The sequence below is a fragment of the Dunckerocampus dactyliophorus genome, chromosome 7, assembly GCF_027744805.1.
Source record: "Dunckerocampus dactyliophorus isolate RoL2022-P2 chromosome 7, RoL_Ddac_1.1, whole genome shotgun sequence".
NCBI classification, from domain to species: Eukaryota; Metazoa; Chordata; class Actinopteri; order Syngnathiformes; family Syngnathidae; genus Dunckerocampus; species Dunckerocampus dactyliophorus.
The window spans coordinates 8655117-8669460 of NC_072825.1; the positions used below are offsets into that span (position 1 = coordinate 8655117).

Here is a 14344-nt window from a genome sequence, read left to right on the forward strand (position 1 = left end):
ACTAGATGTGAAAATGATTGTTTTGAATGAGTCACTGTGTTTGCATTTAGAGTGGCTGCCATGTGTATCTTAGCTTTAATAGCTAAGCTAAGGTAAGCTTTAATAGCAACACAAGCAAATATCGCTGTAATACTGCGTAGGTGTACTAAAAAAAATTAAAAAGAAAATTTAAGATGCGCGACGTTGCATTTGTGTCCATCGCCGGCTTCCGTCGTCATCCAGGAAGAATGGCCGGTTGGACATGGCTGCGCTGTGTTGTAGGGCCTCATCTTCAAAGAATTCATCGCTCCCCAGACCAACCTCGATTGGAAGGAAGAGCAGGGAGAAGGGTAAGAAATATGAACTCCATTGTCCATTCATTTTGTGCGGCTAACACACAAATCCGTGCGGTTTCGGTTCCTGTTAGCTGTGGCTGTGGCACCGGCTACATCCGGAAGTGTCAGTGTATCGCTATTGACCGCCTGCTGTCATTGCAGTTGGCTGGCTAATGTTGAAATCACGACTGCAAATAAGAGTCACACAGCAACAGCCTGCTATGTTTGTGTCTCTTCTTGTTTGTCACCACCACAGTGAGAGACAATCCAGTTGTAGCCACATTGCAATTCCTTCAAAGTCATGCACCTGCTGCTAATGCTAATGTTAGCATCCTTTAGTAAAGCCTACGGGATAGTCATACAATTGGAGCTGTTTTTAAGAAATAAGAGTTTGTATTGCGATTTTATTTCTCCTCCTGTGGACAGGGATGGAACTACCAGCCAGGGAGTCTGGAGAAACACTCCGACAGCATTCTCGGTTGGGTCAGTGTGATGTTAATGAGTCTGATGAAATGATGCGTTATATAGTAATAATAATAATTACTAATAATTCGTGTGTTGTTTCTCCAGGCCACAACACTGTGGTATCTGTCCTACTACACCTCCCCTCTTCTGATCTGCTATCTGTACAGAAAAGGTAAGAAAGGGAGCTAAAGTAAGTGGGGGAGTCTTCTGAATTATTTCATCCATATACTTACAGTATTACAGTTAATAATTGTGTTATGATGCAAGTCAAAGACACGAGTTTTTGCAACCTTTTGTGCAATTACGAGTTGCATTTTATCCTCATTTTTTGTGAGGGATTTCGAGTTGCATAACCCCAGGGACTTTCGACTTTAGATGCCCTTTTTATTTTTAAATGTGTAAATGTATTGTTAGTTTTAAATGTGAATATCTTTCTTTCTCTCTCTCTCTCTCTTTCTCTTTTTTGCTCTTTTTCTTTCTTTCCTTCTGATGCAACTATTTTCACCTTCAAAAGACCTAACGTGAGACAATGAAATGCTGCTAAGTTAAAAATGTCAGGTAATCGAAACTGGTTTGTGCATCAAACAGGGTTCATACATCGCAGCATATCATAGCAATCCATGTTGCCATGCAAAAATATTATACAGTACAGTCGTCGCTTGCTACATCGCGGTTCGAACATCGCGCCCTCTATCGGAGGCTTTCAAAATGTAGTAATTAATGTTTTGTGGGTGAATATGGTCTGTTAGTTTTTTTAAATTATATTTAAGGAAATTGTATGTCTTCATGGTCTAAATGAAGCATTTCCAAGCATAAAAATAGCAAAATGAATGAAAATACAAATATAAGGCTTCCAAAAGACATGATATAAAGTGTAATACTGTACAGTATCTGTAACTAGTTGTGTGCGACTTTTGAGAAGAAGCAGGGCCTGGGAAATGATGTGTGTGACGTCAGTTGGCTAGAGTTGACTGTTACTCAGAGATGGGTGGCGTAGCCTACAAAACATTTAAGAGTATTGACACTTTACAACATTTTTACTCAAGAAAAAGATATGCGATGGTACACATATCGGAATCGGTTGATATTGCAATCGGAAATTGAGAGTTGGACAATATCGGCATATCGGTTATCAGCAAAAAAGCCAATATCGGACATCCCTAATTTTTCCCATAAAAATATGAAAATAATTTTTAAAAAGGAATTTTTTTTTCCCCCATAAAGCATTGTTTCTTAAATAATAACAAATGATATTTAAAAAAAGCCCAACATTTTCTTTATTCATGGAAGCTAAAACTCAGTACATGACACGATCCTTCACTTATAATGTTCACATCAGTTGAATCCTTCTGATAAAGCTAAAGTGTGTCGTCATACTAATTTCACTGGTCCGCTGTGAGATTTCACCCGGCAGAAAGTGTGACGTGAGTGGGTGGGGATCATATGGATTTCCGTTCTCCCACATGTAGGATTAAACCAATCAACTGAATCATTCATTTATTGCTGGAGGTAGTGTGTGCAACACTTCAACTTCTTATATTGATTCATGTTGTGTGTGTGTCTGTCTGTGTGCGGGTGCGTGCGTGTTTTTTGTTAGGCTACATCTGCAGCAGTAAATTGGCACCAGTGAGTCAGTATATGGCAACGGCCATGCTATGTCTTTTTGGCGTAGCATGTCTGCGAGGTGAGATGACACTCATTCAGTCCGTAGGTGCATGAGTCCAAATGTTATTAAGAGTGAGACATCGGCACTCTGCACTCTGAGGCCTTGTAGCACAATTACAGTATGTTAAGCGTTGGTAAATCTGTTGCTTTTTTTCCTCCTCAAGGCTGGGGCAGATGGAGAAGTCCGGAATATCTTCAGTTTATTTCCATTTTGGAGGAGGCAAAGACAAATCACTCACCAGCTAACAAGGTGAGGACATGTCAGCTTCACACAAGGATTAGGAGAAGTGTACATGTGTTTTTTCCATGTAATAATTTCTAGTCTGTTTCTTCCCGAAATATGTAGAAGAAACTGAGATGCTACGACTTTGACTTCTCTCACTGGCCTGCAGATTTCAGGTGGACAGAAGCGAGCAATCCGTAAGCTTTTGTTGTTTTTAAATAAATGAATGAGCTATTTTATTAAAGATGAAGGCTGCCAATCATCATTGTCTTTTATGTATGTAATCGTGAGAGAAAATGCCCACAGTGGTATGGTGTCCCCGTCCTGATTTCTTATTTTTTTGCATGTTTGTCACACTTAAATGCTTCAGATCATCAAACAAATTTAAATATTAGTCAATGACAACACAACTGAACACAAAATGCAGTGTTTAAATGAAACTTTTTATAAGGGAGGGAGGGAAAACAAATCCAAACCTACATGGCCCTCTTTGAAAAAGTGATCGCCCTCTAAACCTAATAACTGGTTGGGCCACCCTTAGCAGCAACAACTGCAATCAGGCGTTTGCGATAACTTACAATGAGCACTGTGGAGGAATTTTGACCCACACATCTTTGCGGAATTGTTGTAATTCTGCCACATTGGAGGGTTTTCTAGCATGAAGGGCCTTAAGGTCATACCACAGCATCTTAGTAGCGTTCAGGTCAGGACTTTGACTAGGCCACTTCAAAGTTTTCATTTTGTTTTTCTTCAGCCATTCAGAGGTAGACTTGCTGGTGTGTTGTGCATCATTGTCCTGCTGCAGAACCCAAGTTGGTTTCAGCTTGAGGTCACAAACAGATGGCTGGACTTTCTCCTTCAGGACGTTTTGGTAGACAGCAGAATTAATGGTTCCATTTATCACAGCAAGTCTTTCTGGCATTACTTTTACTCCAGGTGTAATGGGACACACACACCTTCCAAAAAGTTCTACTTTTGTCTCGTCAGACAACAGAGTATTTTCCCAAAGGTCTTGGGGATCATCAAGATGTTTTCTGGCAAAATTGAGACGAGCCTTAATGTTCTTTTTGTTCAGCAGTGGTTTTGGTCTTGGAACTCTGCCATGCAGACCGTGGTTTCTTATGGTGGAGTCATGAACACTGACCTTAGCTGAGGCAAGTGAGGCCTGCAGCTTTTGGATCAACAATATTGTTTGGCTTTTATAACAAACCACTGTGAGTCAGGCCTCTAATCCAATAAAAGATCAAATTGGAAAAAAGGGGCAAAATACTTTCAGGGTAAGACTAATCATTTGACATGGTTATAGATCAGTTTATGGTGTGATCTAGAATATGTTACTTTTTTTTAACAAACTCTCGTAGGGCCCTATGAAATCCGATTAATTTTTTTCCCAAATTATTTTTTTTTCCCCATTTTAATTGTTTAGAATTCAGTTTTTTAACCTTTTCCACTTATTTTACCAGCATAGAGTGTGTGCTATTTGGGTTAGTGAATAAAATGCAAAAATCCTTACATTTATTGATGCAACACATCATTGGCCCATTTTGTCCAGTTCTGCAGACTTTCAACACATCTAAAAAAAAATAATAATTTTTCTTTCTCCCCCAAAAATTCCGAAACTTGCGACTCCACTAAATATCATGAGATAACTACAATTGATGGAGGATGCCTCTGATTTATTGGTGTGACGTAATAATTTCTCATATGGGACTGATAATTAGCCGATTATTTATTGTGCGCCCCAAGGGTAAAAAACAAGCCACCCTAAACTAGACATGGTCCGAAACGCCAACAATGGAGGACGATCTCTGGTGGATGTTAACAGAATAACAAATGTTCTTGGTGGCTGCTGCAGCAAAGTGGAAACTGGAGTATACTAACATTGCAGTATCCAGAGCTAAAGCACAGCAACGTGCTAAGCTCATGTTTATTTTTCTCATTTTTAGCTGCGTGTCCTCAAAAGTCAGCAGCGGTTTATGTCAGACATATTATCTTGTCATATGTCGGTACTAGAAATAGTGCCTTGTAGTACTTGTTTTGTCAATAAAGCCATAAATAAGTTCCATTGCATATATAGTCTGCAGAATTGGTCTGCCGCTGTCTTCTCTGTTTTCTCAGCTCATCAGTTTGCTGCAAGCATGTTAACTATGTGTGACAGGAAGCTGTCCAAGGCTGGCGTGTCGCTGCTGAAGCCAGAGCCCAGACTGAGGGGAGCAGCAGACGGCATGCTTCGCTCTGTGCGCACGCTGCCGTGCCACATCGTCAGGTGTTCCTCACTTCTAACAGCTTGTCACACTGTACCACACATGGTCATCATCATCAGTTATGTTGGTCCTGTTCCAGTTTTCTCATCGCGCACTCCTTTGGGAGGAGGATGCTGTATCCGGGCTCTGTGGGGTTGCTGCAGAAAGCCATGAGGCCCATGCTCCAGCAAGGCCAGGCCAAGTTAATAGAGGAGGTAACAAGCACACAAACGCTACACACCTCTGGTGGTTTCTAATAAAGACTCTTCCTGGCTTCCTGCCTTCCTTCCGTCACAGTTTGACGGCCAGAGAAACAAGCTGATTGCCTGCGACGGCAACGAGATCGACACCATGTTTGTAGATCGAAGGGGAGGCGGAATACGCAAGGGCCAAACTCTGGTAGATGACTGCACACATTAAGCCATCTGGGTGCGTGTGTCACTTCACTCACATTTGTGTTCTGCCTGCAGGTCATCTGCTGCGAAGGCAATGCCGGATTCTACGAGGTGGGGTGCATGAACACTCCTCTGGAGGGTGAGAACTGATCCTCACAAGTGTCATGACGTGCGGATGAGTCACTTTGCGGGGGTTTGAATGGTGTTGTGTTTTGATGCACTCTGCAGGCGGCTACTCTGTCCTGGGATGGAACCATCCGGGCTTCGGAGGCAGCACGGTAAACAGCAGTTTGGTGCTATAATGTGCAGCAGGGAAACAAATGTTAGAATTGTAGTTTTGCAGCAGATAACATCAGCAGAGAGATTGTATCCGACTCCACAGTGGGAGTTTTATTACAGTACAAACAATGTTTTGTTTATCTTGTTTTCCAGGGGGTGCCGTTTCCACAGAATGAGGCCAACGCCATGGACGTTGTGATCCAGTTTGCAATACACAAGCTGGGCTTCCAGCTCAGCAACATAGTCGTATATGCCTGGTCCATAGGAGGGTTCACAGGTACACAAACACAACAATGCTATCATATTGGTATCGTCTGTTGCATGGATTCTCAAACGGCTACCAGTACCACTAATGCGTAGTTAGAAGGTAGCATCTTTAGATCCTAAATATGGAAAAAATAATGCTAAGCACTGTGGAGAAGTTGTGGCCCAACTTAATTGTTCTCCCTCTGTAGCTACTTGGGCAGTGATGTCATACCCAGAGATCCAATCGGTGGTTTTGGATGCCTCTTTTGATGACCTTCTGCCTTTGGCCCTCAAGGTCATGCCTGATAGCTGGAGTGAGTCCTCGTGCTTGCTTCAGTCAAGTTTTTTGTGTCTCCTACTAGCTTTAGCATCAGCTAATACATGTGTTGTGTCTCAGGACCCCTGGTGCAGCACACGGTGCGACAGTACATGAACCTCAACAATTCAGAGCAGCTGCTCAAGTGAGTAGAGAGAGGCATTAGTCAGTATCGCGTATTTGTGGATTGAACTGACGTGGCTGATGATGCTTCCGTCTCCTGGTAGATACCAAGGCCCAGTCCTGCTTATCCGGAGAACCAGGGATGAAATTATCACCACCTCGTAAGTGTCACATGGTCATCATGGAACTACTGTGCAATTGCAAAAAGCATGTATTTGTTAGGGGTGCAACAATACATGTATCTGTATCGACCCGTTCAGCGGTCTGGTTTGAATGGAACGATATTGGAACGATACTGTCTCCAAATGATTATGCGTGTGGCCGTTAGGGGTGTCACCATTAAAAGATTAAAACGTGATGAGATTTTTCATTTGGGGAAAAAAAAGCTGTCTCGCGAGAATAGAGCAGCCAGAAGCCACTCAGACTGTGAACTATGGCACTGCTACCCGATTTGGACAGTCTTTATTGATCCACAAGGGAAATTGCTTGGTTGCGGTAGCTCAATTGCAGAAGAACAAGAAAACCCTCTTAAAATGCAATGCAGTGTGTATAAAATATCATAAAACAGAACAGAAGATAAAAAAAAATCAAGTTTGCATACTTGGAGTTGTGAGTAAACCAGATTTGTGTATTTGCATATATTTATCTTATATTCTTTATGTTTGACTATATTAGAATGTGTGATAAAACAAGATTTGCGTATTTGCAAATTGCACTGACTATGAATGACAATAAGCGCACATTAGGTGCTTTACACACACTTTAAACCTTGCAATTCAACCTACCTTGGTGTTCCCAGCGTCAGTTGTTTTTTCCATCGACGTTAATAGCTGCTAATATCCAAACAGACGCTGTAGTCATTTTATACTTGATCAAAGTTACCAGATTTATCAGATCAAAACACATAAATGTTTGGACTTGTCTGCACCCTTAATCACCGTTAACATTAATCACCATCAACATGAGTGTTTTCAGCCCTCGGTCTGCTCGGAGCAGGTGTCGGACTTTAGGCACTATGGCCCCTCTGCTCTATAGACGTCTCCAGACTGTCCAGTTCCTCTCAGTAAATCTAGAGCCACAACAGTCCTGATTGGCTAGGGGAGAACGCGCCCATTGTGTTCTGCGTTCAGTTCCCTTCGTTGAAGGCATGCCTGTTGCCTGTTGTATGATCGCTAGCTGCTAGCGATCATACTTGCTGAATGAAGGCAGAAGTTACGCGGCTGTAGGGCGCCTCAAAGACTGTAAATTAATCTTCAGTTCACGGAGGACAACGAGGAATATGTTTTTAACAAGAATACAAAAACGCTACAGCCTAACGGCCCCAGGACGAGCCACGGTGAGTCACTTAATTTCTTGTGTCCAATCTTGTAAGTTGATCATTTAAAATTCAAACGAAATTTGGACTTTGAGAGTGTTTAAACAAGAGAGAAATGTGATAAAAGGTCAATGTCTGTCTGAGAAAAGTGCATAAAGTGTATTGTGAGGGGTTGGTTTCACAGCCTTAAAAGTCTATTTTTAATGTATATTTTTGTACTTATAATTGTACAAAAATATAGTTGGCTGCTTCCAGGATTGCACTTATTGCAGGCTATTTTGGGAACCTATCCCCCGCGATAAACGAGGGAACACTGTATATGGTTTTAACGTCTAAGTATGCACAGCAGAAATATGTAATTTTAAATATCATTTACTGTATCTTGAAAACCACTCTTGAGTTGAAATAAAGAATTTGAATAAAGTTAAAAAAGGCATGATAATTTCTTTGAAATATGAAACATCAAATGGTGATAAATATCCAACCAAAGTGTGAATTTTCTGTCTTGTTGCGCCCTTAATATTTATGTTGTCTGTTCTCATGATGCATCCTAGCTAAGACCATGTCCACACCAATAAGGGGGAAAAGTTGTACTTTAAATGTGTTTTGGCAAGCAAGCAGAAAAGTGAATGGAGATTGTCCAAAAACGCATGTTTGCTGTTTGTTTATATCATAAAGGATTTACATTGAAGACTCAGTCAGACCAGTGGGTCTTTTCCAGGAATGACTTTCTTCAGCTTTCTGCTTGGCTGAAACAGCCCCAGGCTGGGTTTATCGTAAATCAGTGGTTCTCTATTATTTTCTGTCATGCCCCCACTGGGGACGGAAATGTTTTCACACCCCCCCTGATTTGAGATACTGTTGAGATAGTGAGTATATCTGTTTATTTATGTGCACTGTACAGACTGAACTCAAAACTGAAACTCGCAAAATGCGACAAAATGGAGAGCAGTGAAGCATACAAGTGTATTCAAGAGTCTAATTGCATGCTGAGTACGACAAATTCATACATTTTGGCTTTATAAAAAAGCCAAAACAATACTAGAATAAAATCTCACTGCGCAGTGTTGGATGTTAACTTCTTGACCGTCCTGCAGGAGTCCAGAAGACGTCATGTCTAATCGAGGCAATGACCTTCTGCTCAAGCTGCTTCAGTTCAGGTCTGTTGGGATTGCACCGTTGCCACATACGTACCAGTACATTCAAATATGTGACACAAGCACAGAGTAAAGATTTGATTACAACACTATAGAAAGTCAACTTGGATATACTTTAGGGTACTCGGTGTACAGCTTGAAAGGAAGTCATCACACACATTGTCTACATAGCTGGCAACACAAGTGGGGTAGCGAGATTATTGTGTCTTGCCTACAGTCAAGCATGAGTGCTGCTGGAACTGGGAGAGCTGTGATTCATTGAGGGGAAACATGAATTCCAACATGTACTGCAACATTCTAATGTATGTTCACGTTTATTTCTGTTTTATTGTCCCACGATACAATAAAATGTTTGCTTTTGTGCCGTACTGTGTTTACCACATGTACACATGTACTGAATGTGTAACTAATGTGTTTAAACCTGGCCAGGTATCCCAAAATAATGACAGAGGAAGGCGTCCGAGTGGTCAGGCAGTGGCTGGGTGCCTCCAATCACATGGAGGAGGGTGAGTGAGTGGATTCTAGTATCATTGGATATGATGATTGGTGACGTCTGCTCGCTGTTGGCCGCCAGCGTCCATGTACAGCGGCTACGAGGTGGACGACGACTGGTGTTTGTCCGTGCTGCAGTCCTATCAGGCGGACAGAGATGTGTTGTTTCCCTGGAATGTCGGTGAGTTCTCTGCGCCCACTCGTGCACGTTTATCATGGGGACACGATGCAGGAGTGACACTCTTGTTGTTGCCAGGTGAGGACATGACTCTTGAAGGAAGACGACAGCTGGCTCTTTTCCTGGTAAGAAAGTTGTAACATTCTTTGCCTTTGATGCACAACCCAGCCAACTGGATGTGCTTTCACACGGCATGCTGCAAGCAAATAGTTAAATGATGTCAGCGCCTCACGACGGCGACAGTTGCTTTCAACACAACCGTGCAGGACAAATGACGTGTCAAACTTGACATTATAGAATACCCTTGCACACAGCTGGCTCCGATACTACCTCCGAAGGTGGAAAATTTCCAGGCTGAATTAATGGTCCCCCTCCCCATTGTGGTGGTGGTGGAAGAATGTCTGCTTTCGCAGACGGCATAAAAGGAGCTAAAGATAGCATCGAGCCCTCTGCGCTTAATTTGCAGAGCAGACACGGTATCTGTAAAGCTGAAGTTGATACGGTCATATCCAATATAGAATAAAATATCATAGCCGTCATATAAAAACATTGTTTTTTAAAATTATAGTTTTGTAAAATTTTTTGTAAAATGTACAAAGTAAGACTCATAAAAGGAAAATTACATGTTTGTTTTTTTTTTATTGCTCAGCACCAATATTTTTATTAAATTGCAGGATAGATTATATTTTTGGTGTTTTTCTGATTTCAAATCTGAAATCGTTTGAGTTTTACGTTGGAGTGTCATGAGACGAGACCAGGCGATACACTAGATCAGGTCTATGAGAGTTTAACGTTACAGTAGACGCCCCTACAACGTAAATAATCCATTCCGAGAACGTTTTTATTAGAGGGATTTTATGTTATACGAAGCATAAAATATGTGTAAATAGCCTAATCCGTTCCAAGATCTTCCCAAACTCACCACCTTTGGCCCTTCAAAATATTCAAAGTCCACCAAATATGGTGGGAAAATATAAGAAAACGTTAGCATAGACATAGTAGAGTAACATTCCGATATAAAATAAGGTAATAAATAAGATTACTGTAAATGAATAAAACTGAAAAACAAAAACAATCAACTAGTTTAAGGGCGACTACGATGAGGAAGGGAGAAGCCTGTCTCTCACACAAACTCACAGACGCGCTGGATAAGTCAGCCAATGAGATGAGAGCGTAGGCGGTGCCCCGATAATAAGCCAATTAGAGAGAGAGCGTGAAGGGGTCAGAATTTCTGGATCATTTCCTGCTTGGTTTCTATCGACAACTTTTCCCTTTTTTTCTTATCACTTACTCTTGGTTTAGGGCCCATGATTACGGTCATTTTACGGTAAGTTAACACGCAGAAAAGTAAAAAAATGAAGAGATTTCAAGTGACAGAAGTGATCATTTTATTATAGTACATATAATATTGCAAAAAAAGTATCTACAAATTTGGTGTGATTTTGTTTTCTGTTTATCACAAATAAGGTATGCTTGCTTATTTTTTTGACTTTTTTTTTCAAATAGGTAGTTTCATTGGACAGCACTGATATTTGTATTACACTACATATTGTAGTATTCTATGAAGTATCATTGTTAAAGGTATTTGTCTAAATCAGGGTTCAGCAGCCTTGTACCATCAAACATTTTTCCTCCTCTCCCAGTAAAAAAAAATTTCAAAAAATAGTTTGCAGCTGCAAAACATTGGACAGCTTATAAACGTAAAAATTGTACTATTTAAAAAATGTTCCCTGTTACAAAACCAAACAGAGGTTCAGCATGCCTGTGTAGGCCTACTCTGAAATCGTTTCAACACTGAACTCGGTAAGCCTTTTTGAGTGGTTCTTGTATTTTGTGTCAAATTAAAACAAAACGTAGCCAACTTTAACATTAAAAAGTCCATCAGAGTTCACATGTGTGCATATCAGGGTTGTTTGCGTAATGGCGCACTGAGCATTCTATTGGTCCTGTCTTTGCAGAGACAGGTATACTTTCATTTTCTCAATCATGTCTTGTTTAATTTTTAATTGGAACTCCAGATGCTGATATTTTTATGAACGATTCTTTCATGTGTTCTCCGTTTTTGAACAGCTTCACCCTCTTTCCCATCTCATGTGCAGCCCAGTCAGTGTTGGCCATTTTCTCACTAAATCTGGCGACTTTCTAAACTTATTTTTCCTCAAAAGTGACTAGCGACAAATTTAAGGACTTTTCCTAACATCTTTGAGAGACCTTTCTGGCATTTGGAGATGTCAAAGTGAAGGCACGTATTTTTTCTGCGGTTGTTGCCGAGAGGTTCGCCCCGCCTCACAGCAGTCACGATCGGTGAGTGCACAGTCAGCTCCCGTGGCACACTGCCTGCCTCTCCCGGAGTCACCACCTCGGCGATAACACCGTGTTACGGGGGCCGAACACAGCCTACTTCTCGTTATTAAACATGTTGCTGTGCTCTCGTTAATTAGATAATAGGTTTACTTTACTTCAGACTCAACTCCAAACTCTCACCTTTTTTTTTTTTTTTTAATGTCCAGTGAGACTCACTGCATACACTCTGACTAGCCTAACTCCCCTTCCCTTGCTCATCCAATCAGCAGTCAGAATGCAGTCTAGATGCATTCATGGACTTGCGGTGAGTTGGATATTTCACATTCTTTTCAAAAATGCACATTTCCCCTACTTTGGTGTTTTAAAAAATAAAATAAAATAATAAAATCACTGTGCTCGGCAAAGGGAGCCACATAAGAAGGCTAAAGAGCCACGTGTTGCCGACCCCTGGTCTAAATAAAGGCCTCACTGCAGTTGAATAAACAGGAAATATAAAGAAATACAGTCAAACTTGTCTATAGCGGCCACTAGAGGGAGTCTGCAAAAGTGGCTGCTATAGACAGGTGGCCTCTATAGACAGGTTGGCATCCAGTTTGAATGTTGACCAGTAGAGGAAAAAAAAAAAGGGAAAAAAATAATAATAATAATGTTGACCAGTAGATGGCACTGCGGATAAAAGTTGTACAGCACTACTAGGCTTGTTATTATCATGGTTCATGGTTTTAATCCTGAACATGCATGAGTCAAACAGTAGCACATCACATAGTACAATTCACAATTTTGCATGTCCAAAAAGGAGTAGGAAGAAGCAAAGCTTATTTAATCCTACCCCTCATCAGTTTCACATCAGTTACAATACATTTATTCACCTCTTATTCTTCCAAGTGTACTTTGTAGGTCTACATGACAATGTAGTGCAATCATAGCCAAGGTTTTTACTTACTAAAAGGAAGCTAGAGGCTTAATAATAACTGATAACTGATAAAATACTTCAGTTAAGTACAACCAAACTCAGTTTTGCTCCCGCTGCCGCATGCATGCTAGCATATGTTTTTTTTTTTATTGTAGCGTCGCTGGGAGCACGTCCTGTTCCCAGCCTACTTTGCGGTAATTTTTTGGTGCAAACGCTCTTAAAGTTACATGTTTGACCAGGAAATAGCAAGCTCAAAAGAAGACGGCTTTTTTATGTGGAACAACTGACAGTTTGTGTGGATCTTGTGAATGATTGTGACTGAGCTAGGACTCAGTAATTAAAGTCTACACACGACGCCTTCATTGATTGGAAAAACAAAACTTTTTCGTGCATGAAGCTTCTACTTGAGTTGGTAATTTGGCCGCTATATGCAGTCAGATATTGACCAAGGGAGACAAAATGGCTCCATTGGACAGGTGACTGCTATACACAGGGTCTATAACATGTAAATTTGCTGGGGGGGATTTTTCAGTGGCTGCTATAGGCAGGTGGCCCTTCTATAAAGGTGGCTGCTAAGACAGGTTTGACTGTATTGTATAATGCTCAGTTAATACAAGGACACAATTTACTGACTTTACTTGTATATTAGCCCGTACATGTAGCAAAACATGAAGGAACTGCAACCACAAAGAAAGAAATAGCTCAAAAATGAGCATTATGATTGTAAAGGCAGAATTTTCTGGCTGTGTGTACCCAATGAAATGTCTTCATTGCCTCATCTCTCCCAATTGGACGCAATAATAATAATAAAGCATATTTTCTTCCCTAAAGTTTGTAGTAAGATTTGCAATTCCCACATTATTACCACCCCGGAACATATCTTTACTCCCGTTCTGGTCGCCATAGTAACCGTCTCACCTGTGCTCTAGGGCCTCCTGGTGTAATATATTTGCGCGGGCGCCTGGCTTATTGAAGTCATTTAACATCAAACAAGAAGAGTGCCATCAATTCCAACTAATGTTATGCTCCGGTGTGGGGAATTTAAAAAAATAAAAAATAAAATAAAAAAAAAAAGCCCTCCGGAGAGAGACTGGCTTCTAATATCATCCACTACTGCACATTTTCCTCTTCTTTCTTTTAAGGCTCGGAAGTACATGAGGAACTTTGAGACGACACACTGCACGCCTCTGCCCGCCTCGGAGTTCCACTCCCCGTGGGTGCTGTGAGCAGCCATGATGGATGTGATGATCACAAGGTGTGCTCTTGACTTGTGGTTTGTTTTTTTTATTCCGTGTTGTGCTGCAACAAATTTGAAATCCCAGCACATCCATCTTTTGGGTTTATTATTCCTCCTTTTAAAAAGGGATGTATTATTTGTCTACCGCACATGTTCTCAACTCCAGTAGCCGACAAGCTGTTCCATTACGTCTCCTCAAGCTTTGTCTAAAGTAGAGCTCCTGTATGTCCAGTTAAATATGCTGAATAAACTGTTGGAATAAGGGACTTCACTGCTTTGTTTCTCAGCATTTTGTTCTACATGAAACAGAATATCTACAAATGTACAGTATATTACCCAATCCCCAACACTAACATAACCCTACCCTAACCCCAAGGCAACCTCGAATCAAAACCCTAAACTTAACCCAAACCCTAAATCCTACCTATTCCTAACCTAAGGTCTAGTAGAAAGATTGCAGCCGGTAGTTGGGTGATAAA

General features: G+C 41.0%; 1 protein-coding gene across 2 annotated transcripts; it reads left to right on the forward strand.

Annotated features, from left to right (window-relative positions):
- Nucleotides 1-30: 30 nt before the first annotated feature.
- abhd16a (abhydrolase domain containing 16A, phospholipase) lies at nt 31-14136 on the forward strand. Of its 2 annotated transcripts, XM_054781181.1 has the most exons (20): nt 31-329; nt 741-797; nt 885-951; nt 2377-2463; nt 2609-2694; nt 2791-2864; nt 4826-4933; nt 5011-5125; nt 5208-5309; nt 5381-5444; nt 5534-5583; nt 5738-5861; nt 6040-6144; nt 6228-6291; nt 6374-6430; nt 8682-8744; nt 9171-9247; nt 9316-9414; nt 9490-9536; nt 13771-14136. In XM_054781181.1, the coding sequence occupies exons 1-20, from the start codon at nt 174-176 to the stop codon at nt 13852-13854; spliced, it is 1686 nt and encodes a 561-aa protein (XP_054637156.1). In that variant the 5' UTR covers nt 31-173; the 3' UTR covers nt 13855-14136. The 2 variants fall into 2 exon arrangements, 1 of the variants encoding a protein (XP_054637156.1); XR_008571974.1 differs by lacking the exons at nt 9316-9414; nt 9490-9536; nt 13771-14136 and adding an exon at nt 8959-9043 and having other exon boundaries at nt 9171-9217.
- Nucleotides 14137-14344: the final 208 nt, after the last annotated feature.